Source organism: Lipophrys pholis (assembly GCF_963383615.2).
Source record: "Lipophrys pholis genome assembly, chromosome: 1".
NCBI classification, from domain to species: domain Eukaryota; kingdom Metazoa; phylum Chordata; class Actinopteri; order Blenniiformes; family Blenniidae; genus Lipophrys; species Lipophrys pholis.
In genome coordinates, this window is record NC_137635.1 from 352,051 (window position 1) to 365,940 (window position 13,890).

General features: G+C 50.0%; 2 protein-coding genes across 6 annotated transcripts in view; both read right to left on the minus strand.

The window, feature by feature from the left end:
• Positions 1–8,814, minus strand: part of exoc7 (exocyst complex component 7) — a 14,288-nt gene extending 5,474 nt beyond the window's left edge. The window contains exons 1-12 of one of the 5 annotated variants that reach the window (XM_080475330.1): positions 8,627–8,773; positions 7,935–8,000; positions 7,415–7,599; positions 7,239–7,344; positions 6,914–7,136; positions 5,773–5,940; positions 2,629–2,721; positions 1,541–1,609; positions 1,268–1,413; positions 1,009–1,161; positions 839–937; positions 276–338 (exon numbers count right to left, since the gene is read on the minus strand). In XM_080475330.1, the coding sequence (XP_080331456.1) occupies positions 276–338; positions 839–937; positions 1,009–1,161; positions 1,268–1,413; positions 1,541–1,609; positions 2,629–2,721; positions 5,773–5,940; positions 6,914–7,136; positions 7,239–7,344; positions 7,415–7,599; positions 7,935–8,000; positions 8,627–8,686 (1,431 nt within the window). In that variant the 5' untranslated portion in view covers positions 8,687–8,773. Of the gene's footprint in view, positions 1–275; positions 339–838; positions 938–1,008; positions 1,162–1,267; positions 1,414–1,540; positions 1,613–2,628; positions 2,722–5,772; positions 5,941–6,913; positions 7,137–7,238; positions 7,345–7,414; positions 7,600–7,934; positions 8,001–8,626 lie in introns of all 5 variants that reach the window. The other 4 variants (XM_080475328.1, XM_080475327.1, XM_080475326.1 and 1 more) reach the window with 4 other exon arrangements.
• Positions 8,815–9,105: 291 nt separating this feature from the next.
• Positions 9,106–13,496, minus strand: tvp23b (trans-golgi network vesicle protein 23 homolog B). The gene is made up of 7 exons (XM_080475567.1): positions 13,425–13,496; positions 12,208–12,281; positions 11,856–12,000; positions 11,247–11,336; positions 11,040–11,168; positions 10,835–10,963; positions 9,106–10,437 (listed from the first exon to the last, which is right to left on the minus strand). Exons 1-7 carry the CDS (start codon positions 13,434–13,436, stop codon positions 10,411–10,413), a joined length of 606 nt encoding a protein of 201 aa, XP_080331693.1. The 5' UTR covers positions 13,437–13,496; the 3' UTR covers positions 9,106–10,410.
• Positions 13,497–13,890: the final 394 nt, after the last annotated feature.

A 13,890-nucleotide genomic window follows, 5' to 3' on the forward strand; every position in this document is an offset into this window, starting at 1 on the left:
AGGGGGAGACAGAGAGAGAGACAGAGAGGGAGAGGGGGAGAGAGAGAGAGGGGGAGACAGAGAGAGAGACAGAGAGACAGACAGACAGAGAGAGAGACAGAGAGAGAGACAGAGAGAGGGGGAGAGAGAGAGAGAGACAGACAGACAGACAGACAGAGAGGGAGACAGAGAGAGAGACAGACAGACAGACAGACAGAGAGAGAGACAGACAGACAGAGAGAGAGACATCAGCTCTATAGAAACCAGCTGCAGCGTCTCTATGTGTGTTAACTTACGTTGCTGGTCAGTTCGTGAACCGTCCCGTCTTTAGGCATGTTGTATTCTTTATCTGGATCATTCTGCACAGAGGACACATCAGATTATAGAGCCTCTTCCTCCTCTAACATCAGATTATAGAGCATCTTCCTCCCCTAACATCAGATTATAGAGCCTCTTCCTCCTCTAACATCAGATTATAGAGCATCTTCCTCCCCTAACATTAGAATATAGAGCACCGTCCTCCTCTAACATCAGATTATAGAGCCTCTTCCTCCTCTAACATCAGATTATAGAGCATCTTCCTCCCCTAACATCAGATTATAGAGCCTCTTCCTCCTCTAACATCAGATTATAGAGCATCTTCCTCCTCTAACAGCAGATTATAGAGCATCTTCCTCCCCTAACATCAGATTATAGAGCATCTTCCTCCCCTAACATTAGAATATAGAGCACCGTCCTCCTCTAACATAAGATTATAGAGCATCTTCCTACACATGGACTCATTGATGGAGAAAGGTGGTATTTGTACTGAGACTGGTCAGTAACTTGGTGAAGAAGTAACTAAGTACAGGTTGAGTACCTTGATGCTGTCGGCGAACTCCTCCAGCGCTCTGGCGCCGATGGTCTCCATGGAGGTGATGAGGGTGGGCAGCTTGTTCTTGGTGCTGGCCGCCGTCCCCTGCAGGAAGAACCACAGTCATTCAGAGGCTCCAGGTGGGCGGTGGCACCATCACACCTGCTCCGTCACACCTGCAGGGTGGAGTCGAACTCGGACTTGTTCATCTTCAGGTGACGGAGGATGGGGAAGATGGTGAGGACGGCCGAGTAGTCGTGACGCAGGATGGCGCGGCGAGCGGCGGACACGATGTTGTCTCCCTCCAGCATCAGGTTGTCCAGCGCCTCCTGGAGGCCGATGAGAGGAGCAGCTGAGACGACGCCACCCTCATGAACCTCACCCTCTCTCCTTATGGGTGGAGGTCCACCCCCCCACCCCCCCGTCCCCCCTGACCTGGATGAGGGAGTCGAAGGTCTTCTTCTGGTGGTGTTCAGGGATGACCTCCGTCAGCAGGACGTACTCGCTCTGCGCCAGCTTGACGAAGGCGCTGATGCAGTGAATGTAGGAGTCGATCTCGATGTCCAGAACGTCGTCCTTCCCTGAGGGGCGGAGCAAAGCTGGGTCAGCTGGTCGACACTCCATCAGGTGATCGGAGGGAGCTGCATGACTCTCAGATCAATATGTCTGTGATGGTCTTCCTGTCATCCCCCCGCTTCCCCCACTCACCTGCCGCCGCCCCGTGCTTCTCGCTCAGCGCGTCAGAGTGAACTTTGACCCGCAGGTCGTGATCGAAACCTGCTGGTGGGGGTCACAGGGTCACGGGTCGGTCAGACCACCGGGGGCAGGAGACCGGCCCGGAGGGGAGGGGGTGGGGACCTGGAACAACTGTACCCACCACCAATCACCGGGGGGGGATGGAACAACGGTACCCATCACCGGGGGGGGGGGGGGGGGGAGACAATGGTACCCACCACCAATCACCGGGTGGGATGGAACAACGGTACCCATCACCGGGGGGGGGGGGGGGGGGGGGGGGAGACAACTGTACCCACCACCAATCACCGGGGGGGGGATGGAACAACGGTACCCATCACCGGGGGGGGGGGGGGGGGGGGGAGAGACAATGGTACCCATCACCGGGGGGGGGGAGACAACGGTACCCATCACCGGGTGGGATGGAACAACGGTACCCATCACCGGAGGGGGGGGGGGGGGGGGATGGAACAGCGGTACCCATCACCGGGGGGGGGGAGACAATGGTACCCATCACCGGGGGGGATGGAACAACGGTACCCATCACCGGAGGGGGGGGGGGGGCGGGGGGGGGGACAACGGTACCCACCACCAATCACCGGGGAGGGAGAGTGGATGGAACAACGGTACCCATCACCGGGGGGGGGGGGGGACAACGGTACCCACCACCAATCACCAGCAGGGGGGCAGACACATGTGATAGTGGAAGTGGCCAACAGCGCCCCCCACAGGTGTGTGTGTGTGTGTGTGTGTGTGTGGTTTTCTACTGAGTGAACAAAAGTGAAGAGCAGGAGGAGGAAGAGGAGCAGCAGGAAGAGGAGGAGCAGCAGGAGGAGGAAGAGGAGCAGCAGGAAGAGGAGGAGCAGCAGGAGGAGGAAGAGGAGCAGCAGCAGCAGAGCAGCAGCAGAGCAGCAGCAGAGCAGCAGGAGGAGGAGCAGCAGCAGGAGGAAGAGGAGCAGCAGGAGGAGGAGAAAGAAGGGCAGCAACAGAGCAGCAGGAGGAGGAAGAGGAGCAGGAGCAGCAGCAGCAGCAGCAGAGCGGCAGCAGCAGCAGGAGGTTACCTTCCAGAGGAGTGAGGTTAGAGCCCCCCTTCTTCCCATCCAGCCCATGCTGTGAGTACTGTTTGAGAAGGTTCTGAGCCTTGCGGATCGTCCCTGGTCCCAGAAACACAGAGAGTCCAGAGTAGGTCCAGACAGGAAACACCAGAAGAAGACAGGAGGAAGAGGACAAGGAGGAAGAGCTCGAGAAGTGAGTGATGAAACACCACCTCCACCACCAGCACAGCTTCCAATAGGGAGGGGGCGGAGCCTAATGCCACAGGACGTTACAGGATGTTTCACGACACGAGAGACACAACAGGACGTTACAGGACAATAGAGACACTACGGGACGGTACAGGATGCTACAGGACACTACAAGACGTTACAGGACACCAGAGACACTACGGGACGTTACAGGACACTAGAGACACTACGGGACGGTACAGGATGCTACAGGACACTACAAGACGTTACAGGACACCAGAGACACTACGGGACGTTACAGGACACTAGAGACACTACGGGACGGTACAGGATGCTACAGGACACTACAGGATGTTACAGGACACTACGGGACGTTACAGGACACTACAGGACGTTATAGAACATTACAAGACACTAGAGACACTACAGGACACAACTGGACTTTACAGTACACTACAGGACATAAGGGACACTAAAGGACATTGCAGGACGTTACAGGACACTACAGGATGTTACGGGACTTTACAGGACACCAGAAACACTACGGGACGTTGCAGGACTTTACAAGACAATACAGGGTGTGACAGGACACTACAGGATGTTACAGGACACGCATGTCCTCAGGCCAGAACAAACAGGTTATCAAACAGTCATTAACAGTGAGCATCAACATTCACAGAATTAAAATGTGTTAGTGAGCAAAACGTCTGCTGGCTTCATAAAGATCTGCACCGGCAACCAGTGTGTGTGTGTGTGTGTGTGTGTGTGTGTGTGTGTGTGTGTGTGTGTGTGTGTGTGTGTGTAACTTCGTAAACCAACTAACTTGGTAAAGTAATTAACTGTGTAAAAACTGTGTAAGGTAACTAACTATGTATAGTAACTATCTAAGGTAACTATAGCCGCTGTTCCACCGCAGTACGTGGTGGAGCGGGCGGAGCAGCAGGTTACGGTACGGTAAAGCACCACCAGGACCAACTCTGTCTCACGGTCCACCACAGAGAGGACGGGAACAATGTAGGCGGGTTGAGAACGACTCGGAGACGCGTCCAGAAAAGAACATGGAAGCTGCTGGAGGACGTCCTAGTTGTTCTCTGGGACTCAGGTTAAACGTTCTCTTTGTGAACAGCAGCACCCAGATCCTGCTGGAGCTCCTCCTCCTGTTCCTGAGAGGAGGAGGAGCTCCTGTTCTCCTCCTGTTCCTGAGAGGAGGAGGGGCTCCTGTTCTCCTCCTGTTCCTGAGAGGAGGAGGAGCTCCTGTTCTCCTCCTGTTCCTGAGAGGAGGAGGGGCTCCTGTTCTCCTCCTGTTCCTGAGAGGAGGAGGAGCTCCTGTTCTCCTCCTGTTCCTGAGAGGAGGAGGAGCTCCTGTTCTCCTCCTGTTCCTGAGAGGAGGAGGAGCTCCTGTTCTCCTCCTGTTCCTGAGAGGAACGTCTGTATCTCATTAAAAGACGCCCTGTTGTATCGCGTCGACGTTTCAATCAACCAGTTAACTAATCAACCAGTTAACTAATCAACCAGTGAGCAAAGCGACGTATGTAAACAACAACGGAGGGTTACGGTCGATGGAATATTTAAATATTGTGACCAAGTAGAGAGTGACGATCCTCACGACCAATCAGCAGACGGCTGCGTTGTAGCTCCTCCCCACAGACCCGTTCCTCACTGCTAGGTACCTCAACGGAGGGGGAGCGGAACCTCCTGCCCGGTGGTCGTCGGTTCTTTACGTACCTTCCACAACCTTTCAGTCGGACCGCGAGAAAACCCGCCTCACGCCACTCCGCCACAGAAAGTGCGGTGGAACCGCGCCTTTAGAGGGAGACGCTCTATAATATGGTGCTAGGGGATGATGACGCTCTAAAATATGGTGTTAGAGGAGGAGGATGCTCTATTATCTGGTGTTAGGGGAGGAGGGTGCTCTATAATTTGGCAGTATAGAGAGACGCTCTATAATCTGGTGCTAGGGGATGATGATGCTCTATAATCTGGTGTTAGGGGAGGAGGATGCTCTATTATCTGGTGCTAGGGGATGATGATGCTCTATAATCTGGTGTTAGGGGAGGAGGATGCTCTATAATTTGGCAGTATAGAGAGACGCTCTATAATCTGGTGCTAGGGGATGGTGACGCTCTATAATCTGGTGTTAGAGGAGGAGGATGCTCTATAATATGGTGTTAGAGGGGGGATGCTCTATAATCTGGTGTTAGGGGAGGATGATGCTCTATAATCTGGTGTTAGAGGAGGAGGGTGCTCTATAATCTGGTGTTAGAGGAGGTGGATGCTCTATAATCTGGTGTTAGAGGATGCTCTATAATGTGGTGTTAGAGGAGGATGATGCTCTATAATCTGGTGTTAGAGGAGGAGGATGCTCTATAATCTGATGTTAGAGGAGGAGGATGCTCTATAATCTGGTGTTAGAGGAGGGGGATGCTCTATAATATGGTGTTAGAGGAGGGGGATGCTCTATAATATGGTGTTAGGGGAGGAGGATGCTCTATAATCTGGTGTTAGAGGAGGGGGATGCTCTATAATATGGTGTTAGAGGAGGAGGATGCTCTATAATCTGGTGTTAGAGGAGGAGGATGCTCTATACTCTGGTGTTAGAGGAGGAGGATATAATCTGGTGTTAGAGGAGGAGGATGCTCTATAATCTGGTGTTAGAGGATGATGCCACTCCGCGACAGAACGTGCGGTGGAACCGCGGCTTATGTAAAGTAACTAAGCGTCTCCACCAGCAGACAGAGGACAAGATGGTTACCTGAGAGGAGGACTGTCCTCAGGAGTGATGGAGAGAGAGGACGCTTGTTAGAGGACCAATCAGAGGACAGATGGCTGGATGGATTGGGGGGTGGGGGGGGTTGTCAGTGTACTTGGTTGGTGGGGGTTAGTGTATTTGGTTGGGGGGACAGTGGATTGGGTCTGGGGGGGGGGGGGGGCAGTGGATTGGGTCTGGGGGCGCTGACTGACCTGGTCTCTTGGGGGCCTTCTTGGTAGGAGTGTCCTTGCGTTTGGTCTGCACGGCGGGGGAGTAGAGGACGGCCGAGGAGGCACTGCTCTTCCTGAAGTGATCCTTCAGACCTTTGATGGATCGATCCAGCTGGTTGGACCGGATCTGGTAGTACACGTTCATGAAGTCTACAGGAGGACAGGAAGACAGGGGGGGGAGGACAAGAAGGTAGGAGAGGAAGACAGGAGGGGAGGACAAGAAGGTAGGAGAGGAAGACAGGAGGGGAGGACAGGAAGACAGGGGGGGGAGGACAAGAAGGTAGGAGACGAAGATAGGAGGGGAGGACAGGAAGACAGGGGGGGGAGGACAAGAAGGTAGGAGACGAAGACAGGAGGGGAGGACAGGAAGACAGCAGGGAAGGAGGACAGGATGAGAGGACACACTGTGTTAATCTGCTCACTTTACTCTTCATCATGTCATTAAACTTCTCCTGTCCTCCTCCTCCTGTTCTCCTCCTCCTCCTCCTCCTCCTCCTCCTCCACCTCCTCCTCCTCCTGTTCTCCTCCTCCTCCTGTCCTCCTCCTCCTGTTCTCCTCCTCCTCCTCCTCCTCCTGTTCTCCTCCTCCTCCTCCTCCACCTCCTCCTCCTCCTGTTCTCCTCCTCCTCCTGTCCTCCTCCTCCTCCTCCTCCTCCTCCTCCTGGTCTGGTCGGTCCAGAAACCTTCAGTATTCTAAGTTTCTAGCTCCTCCTTGATTTTCCTCATTTGAATATTGGATCATAGGAGCTACATTCAGAATCTGCTGTGTCTGTGTGAGCTGGACTGGCTCCGCCCACACATGCCCATCTTGGGAAGAGGAGGAAGTACTTCCTCTGGTGGTGCCATGTGCCAGAGCAGAGCTGCCTCATTGTGGGAGGAGTCAAAGGGAGGGCCTACCTTGATTGGGATTGGCTAAACCCCCGATGACACTATATAGGGTTTGATTCTGATTGGCTGCTTGGAGCAACACACTTTTTAAAAGCTGAAACAAGCCAGGGACAGAGAGGACAGACTGTCTTCACTTCTGGGACGTCAGTCCAGGTATGGGGACGAGTAGTACTGCTGGAGAACCTTTAAGTGACCCCCCCCCCCCCCCCCGGCTCCCCCACAGTGAGGATTAGTACCCTGGTTGCGTCCGTACTCCACCAGCCAGCCAGAGATGCAGATGAGGTCCTGCAGCACAGCCTGGGGTAAGTGCTCCAGCACCACCTCCTCCGTCACCTCCAGCTCCTCCTCCAGGCTGATGGCGTCCAGGATCAGGATGGGTGGGACCGGTTTACTGTAGCGGGTCAGCAAGCTGCGAAACTCCGCCTCCAGCAGCTCCTTCCCCTTCTCAAACCGCGATTTCTGCACCACACACACACACACACACAGTCCTGAACTCAACACTGTGTGTGTGTGTGTGTGTGGTGTGTGTGTGTGTGTGTGTGTGTGTGTGTGTGTGTGTACCACAGTGTTGAGTTCAGGACTGTCCGGGTTGTTATCCTGGAAGTACTCCACAGCCTTCTGGATCTTGGCGACAGAAGCCAGATACTCGTCCAGCCGGCCGGTCGGTCTGAGGGGAGACACAGGGTTAGTCAAGCCCCTCCCCCTCGGTAACCCCACCGCCCCGGGTCTGGACGCACCCCTCCCTGATGATCCGGTCCGTGTCTTTGGCCACGTGGTAGTAGCTGATGACGTGGTCCATGCAGGACAGGGTCCGGTCCACGTTTTCCTGCAGCCGCTGCAGGTTCTCCGTCTGCTTGTGGACCGGAATGATGGAGTTCTCCAGCTGCATGAGGCGGCTCTCGAATGACGACAGGATGGACACCTGCAGGAACAGGACACCTGCATGAACAGGGCACCTGCAGCAACAGAACACTGAGGACACCTGCAGTACCAGGAACAGGACACATCACCCTCAGCAGGTCGTTAGAACAAATCTGGACGACGGCGTTAAACTCAAATCCCAGTTTCAACATGAAATTAAACGTCAACAAATAAAACGTTGCCAGAGGTGACAGGAAGTGATGACTGCAAAACAGGAACTAGGAAGTTTCTGATGTATCGTTCAACCCTGTGACCCTGCAGAGGAGCGATGAAGAGGAGCGATGAAGAGGAGCGATGAAGAGGAGCGATGAAGGAGTGACGGATGGATGAATGTACCATGCCCTTGGTCAGCTGATCACTCTTCTCCAGGTTTTCCCGGATGAATGATAAAGTCTCCTGCTCCTGTAAAACACACACACACACACACACACACACACACACACACACACACACACACACACACACACACACACACACACACACACACACACACACACACACACACACTTTAATGCAAGACACACACACCTCCAACTAACTAGATTGAATTATTTTAACTCTGTAATTAACCCAGTGTTGTATTTATGTAGTATTTAAGCCTAACTGCAGTATTTATGTAGTATTTAAGCCTAACTGCAGTATTTATGTAGTATTTAAGCCTAACTGCAGTATTTATGTAGTATTTACGCCTAACTGCAGTATTTATGTAGTATTTAAGCCTAACTGCAGTATTTATGTAGTATTTAAGCCTAACTGCAATATTTATGTAGTATTTACGCCTAACTGCAGTATTTATGTAGTATTTAAGCCTAACTGCAATATTTATGTAGTATTTACGCCTAACTGCAGTATTTATGTAGTATTTACGCCTAACTGCAGTATTTATGTAGTATTTAAGCCTAACTGCAATATTTATGTAGTATTTACGCCTAACTGCAGTATTTATGTAGTATTTAAGCCTAACTGCAGTATTTATGTAGTATTTAAGCCTAACTGCCGCAGTAACCCCTTCCGGTCCCGGTCCAGACCTGCCGGAGCTTCTCCTCGATCTCTCGCTTCCGGTTTGAAGCGTCTTCGGTCGGAACCATCGTGAAGCTTCACCGTCGGCAGGAGGAAGAAGAAGCGCGTCCCGCTGCTCCGCTCATTAGAGAGGAACTCCTCCAACACCCGGAGCCCAGCTGTTTACCTACAGAGGACCAGCAAGCGTCTATAGCTCAACATCCGGTTCCTTCAAAATTAAACCAACCTGCAATCTGCGCCTTCGTTTCTCTTCATTGACAGACCCCCAGAGAAAGAGGCGGTTGATAGTTCATATTTTATATTGTGTTCTTTTGTACAAAAACTATTATTAGTGTTTTGTCGTTGAACCCTTAACGTATGAAAAAAAAAACCGTGGGATCTTATTTTGAGGCCGTTTAAGTACTTCCGGTGAGATTTGGTCGCTTCCGGGTAGACGCGACAGATCATACGTCACGTGTTCACCGTGCAGTAACAGGCCTCACCAGCAGATGTTGCTGTTGTTTTTAATGTTCATCAGAAGAATCTGAAAGAATCGACGTCATCACACTTTGACATTTTAGAACTCCAAAATAAAATACTTCTCTAAGGCAAATTCAAACATCAGATTCTACCCGACACTTTTTAAAGTCCCAAAAGTCTTTAACATTACTTGTCACTGTTTTCTAACCCATTATGTAGAAAAGACAAACGGAGTAGTATAAACTTCTAGAGTTACATTTAAAACGTGGCGACAACAAAAGTATTTCCATGAAAGAAAGTTTGACAGGTTCTTTACTTACATATTTACACATGAGCTGGAAATACTTTATACTCTCATACTAACAGAAGCTCCAAACTTTATTAGACTTCAGGAAGTCAGACGAAGAAAGAAAAGGGGAGGTGAGTCTGCTGGAGGGTTGAAGGGATTATTGTTGGATTAAAGCAAGATGAAGGAGGAATAATTCAAATCTCACACTGTTAAAAACCCAGAATCCCTACAGGCTGACTAACCCTAACCCCTCTAACCTCTCTAACCTCTCTAACCTCTCTAACCTCTCTAACCCTAACCTCTCTAACCCTAACCCCTCTAACCCTAACCTCTCTAACCCCTCTAACCCTAACCCCTCTAACCCTAACCCCTCTAACCCTAACCTCTCTAACCCTAACCTCTCTAACCTCTCTAACCCTAACCTCTCTAACCCCTCTAACCCTAACCTCTCTAACCCTAACCCCTTTAACCCTAACCTCTCTAACCCTAACCCCTCTAACCCTAATCTCTCTAACCCTAACCTCTCTAACCCTAACCTCTCTAACCCTAACCTCTCTAACCCTAACCTCTCTAACCCTAACCTCTCTAACCCTAACCTCTCTAACCCTAACCTCTCTAACCTCTCTAACCCTAACCTCTCTAACCCTAACCTCTCTAACCCTAACCTCTCTAACCTCTCTAACCCTAACCTCTCTAACCTCTCTAACCTCTCTAACCCTAACCTCTCTAACCCTAACCTCTCTAACCCTAACCTCTCTAACCCTAACCTCTCTAACCTCTCTAACCCTAACCTCTCTAACCCTAACCTCTCTAACCCTAACCTCTCTAACCTCTCTAACCCTAACCTCTCCAACCCTAACCTCTCTAACCCTAACCTCTCTAACCCTAACCTCTCTAACCTCTCTAACCCTAACCTCTCTAACCCTAACCTCTCTAACCTCTCTAACCCTAACCTCTCTAACCCTAACCTCTCTAACCCTAACCCTTCCAGTCAGTTTATAGCATCAAGACCAACGCAGACTTCTTCAGATCACAGAGCGGCTCCTACGATTCCTCCTCCTTGGACAGCGCCTGCAGGAAGAACGACACCGTCAGAACGACACCGTCAGAACGACACCGTCAGAACGACACCGTGAGAACGACACCGTGAGAACGACACCGTCAGAACGACACCGTGAGAACGACACCGTGAGAACGACACCGTCAGAACGACACCGTCAGAACGACACCGTGAGAACGACACCGTCAGAACGACTGATTGTAATAAATCATATATAAATATATCACATCATTAAACTAAATCCTACATTGTTACAATGAATCATATCATTATAATAAACCCTATATCATAATAAATGATATATGATAGTAATCCTATAATTGAGGTCAGCATGGTGCTCGGCGGTCAGGAATGATGACATCATGACTTGTGGTTGTGTCATCACACCTTACATCTCAGTGACTTCACCTGTTTGAGAAACTGTCGTCCAAAGTAGTTGGTGGCCATGTTCTTCAGGCTGGTCTTGGCTCCTACTTTACAGCGGACGTATCCGTAGAGGTTGGCTCCCTGCAGCACCACGCCCATGATCACCACCGGCTGAGGACAGAGCAGCGCTGGATCAGACTGTGGAACTCCACATTGGACCGAAGCTGCTCTGGCAGGAAGAACTGACCAGCCATTTAATCTTGAAGGAGATCAGAGCGCTGAAGGCCAACACCACCCAGATGACGGGACAGACGATCAGGCCGAGCCAGAAGACCCGAGCCTCGGAGTCTGAAGACGTCTGCTGCTTCCCGGAGCCCTGGAGCACAAATTCTCCCAGTCAGAACATCTGCACAGCTCATGGGCAGCAGGTGGAGAGGAGGAGGAGCAGCCCCACCTTCCTGGATTCAAACACCCAGTGACTCCGCCCATTGTCGTCCACCTGGTTCCACCAGCGCAGCCCCACCATCAGCCGGCCCGAGATGTTCTGCAGACAGCAACATGAGGACTACTAGTCTGGAAACAGTTCAACTGGAATCAAACCAACAACTCTACAGGTCCTCGTGAGTCCTGGCAGCTCCACCCTGAGGGTCTCCACCCTGACTCCAATCACCATCCCCCGATCAATCACTGACTCCAATCACCATCCCCCGATGAATCACTGACTCCAATCACCATCCCCCGATCAATCACTGACTCCAATCACCATCCCCCGATCAATCACTGACTCCAATCACCATCCCCCGATCAATCACTGACTCCAATCACCATCCCCCGATCAATCACTGACTCCAATCACCATCCCCCGATCAATCACTGACTCCAATCACCATCCCCCGATCAATCACTGACTCCAGAGAAAATAAATCAAGGTTCATTACTTTGGCAAAAAGTGGAGCTTCTCCAGAATAAAAGTCTCCCCTCAGGTCGTCTTTGAACTTTTCTACTTCCTATTGAATGTGACATCATCTGATACAGATCAATGCAGATATTGATCATGTCAAACCTTGACGGTCCAGAAGTCACATGACAGCAGCAGGATGATGGCCACCATGCCGGCGATGAAGCCATTGCTGAAGACGTCACACAGCAGGTAAACCAGGATGGCGGCCGCCCGGAAGAACAGGTGGAAGAAGGACGCCAGCGGGTGTCTGCAGGCACAGGGACCAGATTACTACAGATTAGATCACTGCCTGCAGACACAGTCACCAGATTACTACAGATTAGATGAGTGTTTGCAGACACAGGGAGCAGATTATTACAGATTAGATCACTGTCTGCAGGCACAGGGACCAGATTACTGCAGATTACAGGGAATATATAACTGGTTCTCTTCCTGAGCACATCCGTTAACTCACTTAATGTTGGACTTTGACCTTTTCCCTGCGTCGTCCTCGGCATCGAACAAAGACACGTCTTCATCGTTCGTATCCTGAGGGACCAATAAGGAAGAAGCATTTAATCCCTGAAGACTCCAACAAACTCAGCTGGCAGCACAAACTTTAATCTCATCCATGTGAGGAGCAGCAGGAAGTGTTTTCTCCACGGCCTCGTTCTTCCATGAACATTATCACTTAGAATGAATCTTGACTTACTGAAAAGTTTCATTTTGGTTTTTCAGCGTCAGACATTTGTCCAGTTCCAGAAACAGGTTGGAATTAACAGTTAATCCTCAGAATATTTGAATGTTTTCATTAGTGAGGATCAAACCTCCACTGACCGATCAATAATCAATCCTCCGGACTAACAGAGCTGCTCGTTTGAAACCTTCTGAATGTTATCAATCAACTACATGGTTCATTTCATCAACTTGTACTGAAAATAAATAAATATTAGAAACTATTTAAATACAGTCAATATATCAGTCTGTGATGCATCCTGAACTAACGACGAAAAAATATGTTTAAAGACAATAAATATAGGAATTAAGTGTTTTCTTATTCAATGAAGTGATAAAACCAAACAGCACCAGGACAGAATCTTCTCTTCTGGGTTAAAACAAACTCAGACTGAACACGTTTACCTGGATTCAATCTGTTGATTTCACGTTACTTATTGACTTTATCTGGATTAAATTTGCACTGACAGAAGTCATGTGGCACCAGACTACAGAACCAGACTACAGAACCAGACTACAGAACTATGGGGCAGAAGGAAGCTTGGATCAGCTGTCATGTTGATTTTAAACTCTTTACTCATTTGGCTGATTGATTCATTTGATAACACTCGAGGCTACCGTTAGCCACCGTTAGCTCAGAGTGCTTCACCAAGCCAACAGACGGTCAGTATTTCAATAGAAAACGCAGCCAGACACAGACGGCCTTCTCATTTGGAAGCTTTCAACAGAACAAACTCAGTTTGATGAATTTTAAATCAAATAAAGTTCAGAACAGAGGAAGTACATGCTAACTGGTTATCATCGTTAGCACGCCTGCGGTCCATCCGGAGGACTTTTAAACAACTTCACGCTCGTCAAATCACTTCAGAGCCGCGGCGGGATTTAGACGAGTGCCCGACGCACGCGGAGATCGTTCAAACAAGTGGAAAGCAGCTCGTTTCACAATATTTTACTTACTCCTGCTAACATGTTGACAACAGCCACTTCCGGGTAACATGCTCAGCTCCACGTCACCATGCGTAACGGCACGTGACCAGCGCCGTGACGTCACTACGCTACCGGTGTTGTTTTTTTTCTTTAGTTTTTATTTCTACTCTTGTTTCTTTTTCTTATTTTCTGTAGTTTTTATTTAAATTCCTGCTCGTTTCCTTTTTGTCCCACTCTTCTCTCAGCTTGTCCTTATTTTGAAAGTATTTCATAATAAATACAGTAAAACCTGTGACGTAGGGACACCCTGAAATCCAAAGGCAGGTGTCCCCTGAAGACAGGCGTCCTCTCTTCGGAGGGCTACGTCACGAGGACAAATTGAAGGACCAGTTGATATTGAACGAACCAAACACACATACGATTTAATTTACTTCAGGGACCATATACAGTCCAGTTTCATCTTGAATGGCCCAGACTGGTAAAATATTACTATAAT

Bases quoted from the DNA above. Each gene is read 5' to 3' on its own strand.
- tvp23b (XM_080475567.1), bottom strand. The intron at 12,001-12,207 runs GTGAGTTAACGG...CTGTGCCTGCAG, and splicing joins AGGTCAAAGTCCAACATTAA to ACACCCGCTGGCGTCCTTCT. The intron at 10,438-10,834 runs GTGAAGTCACTG...TTCTTCCTGCAG, and splicing joins GACGACAGTTTCTCAAACAG to GCGCTGTCCAAGGAGGAGGA.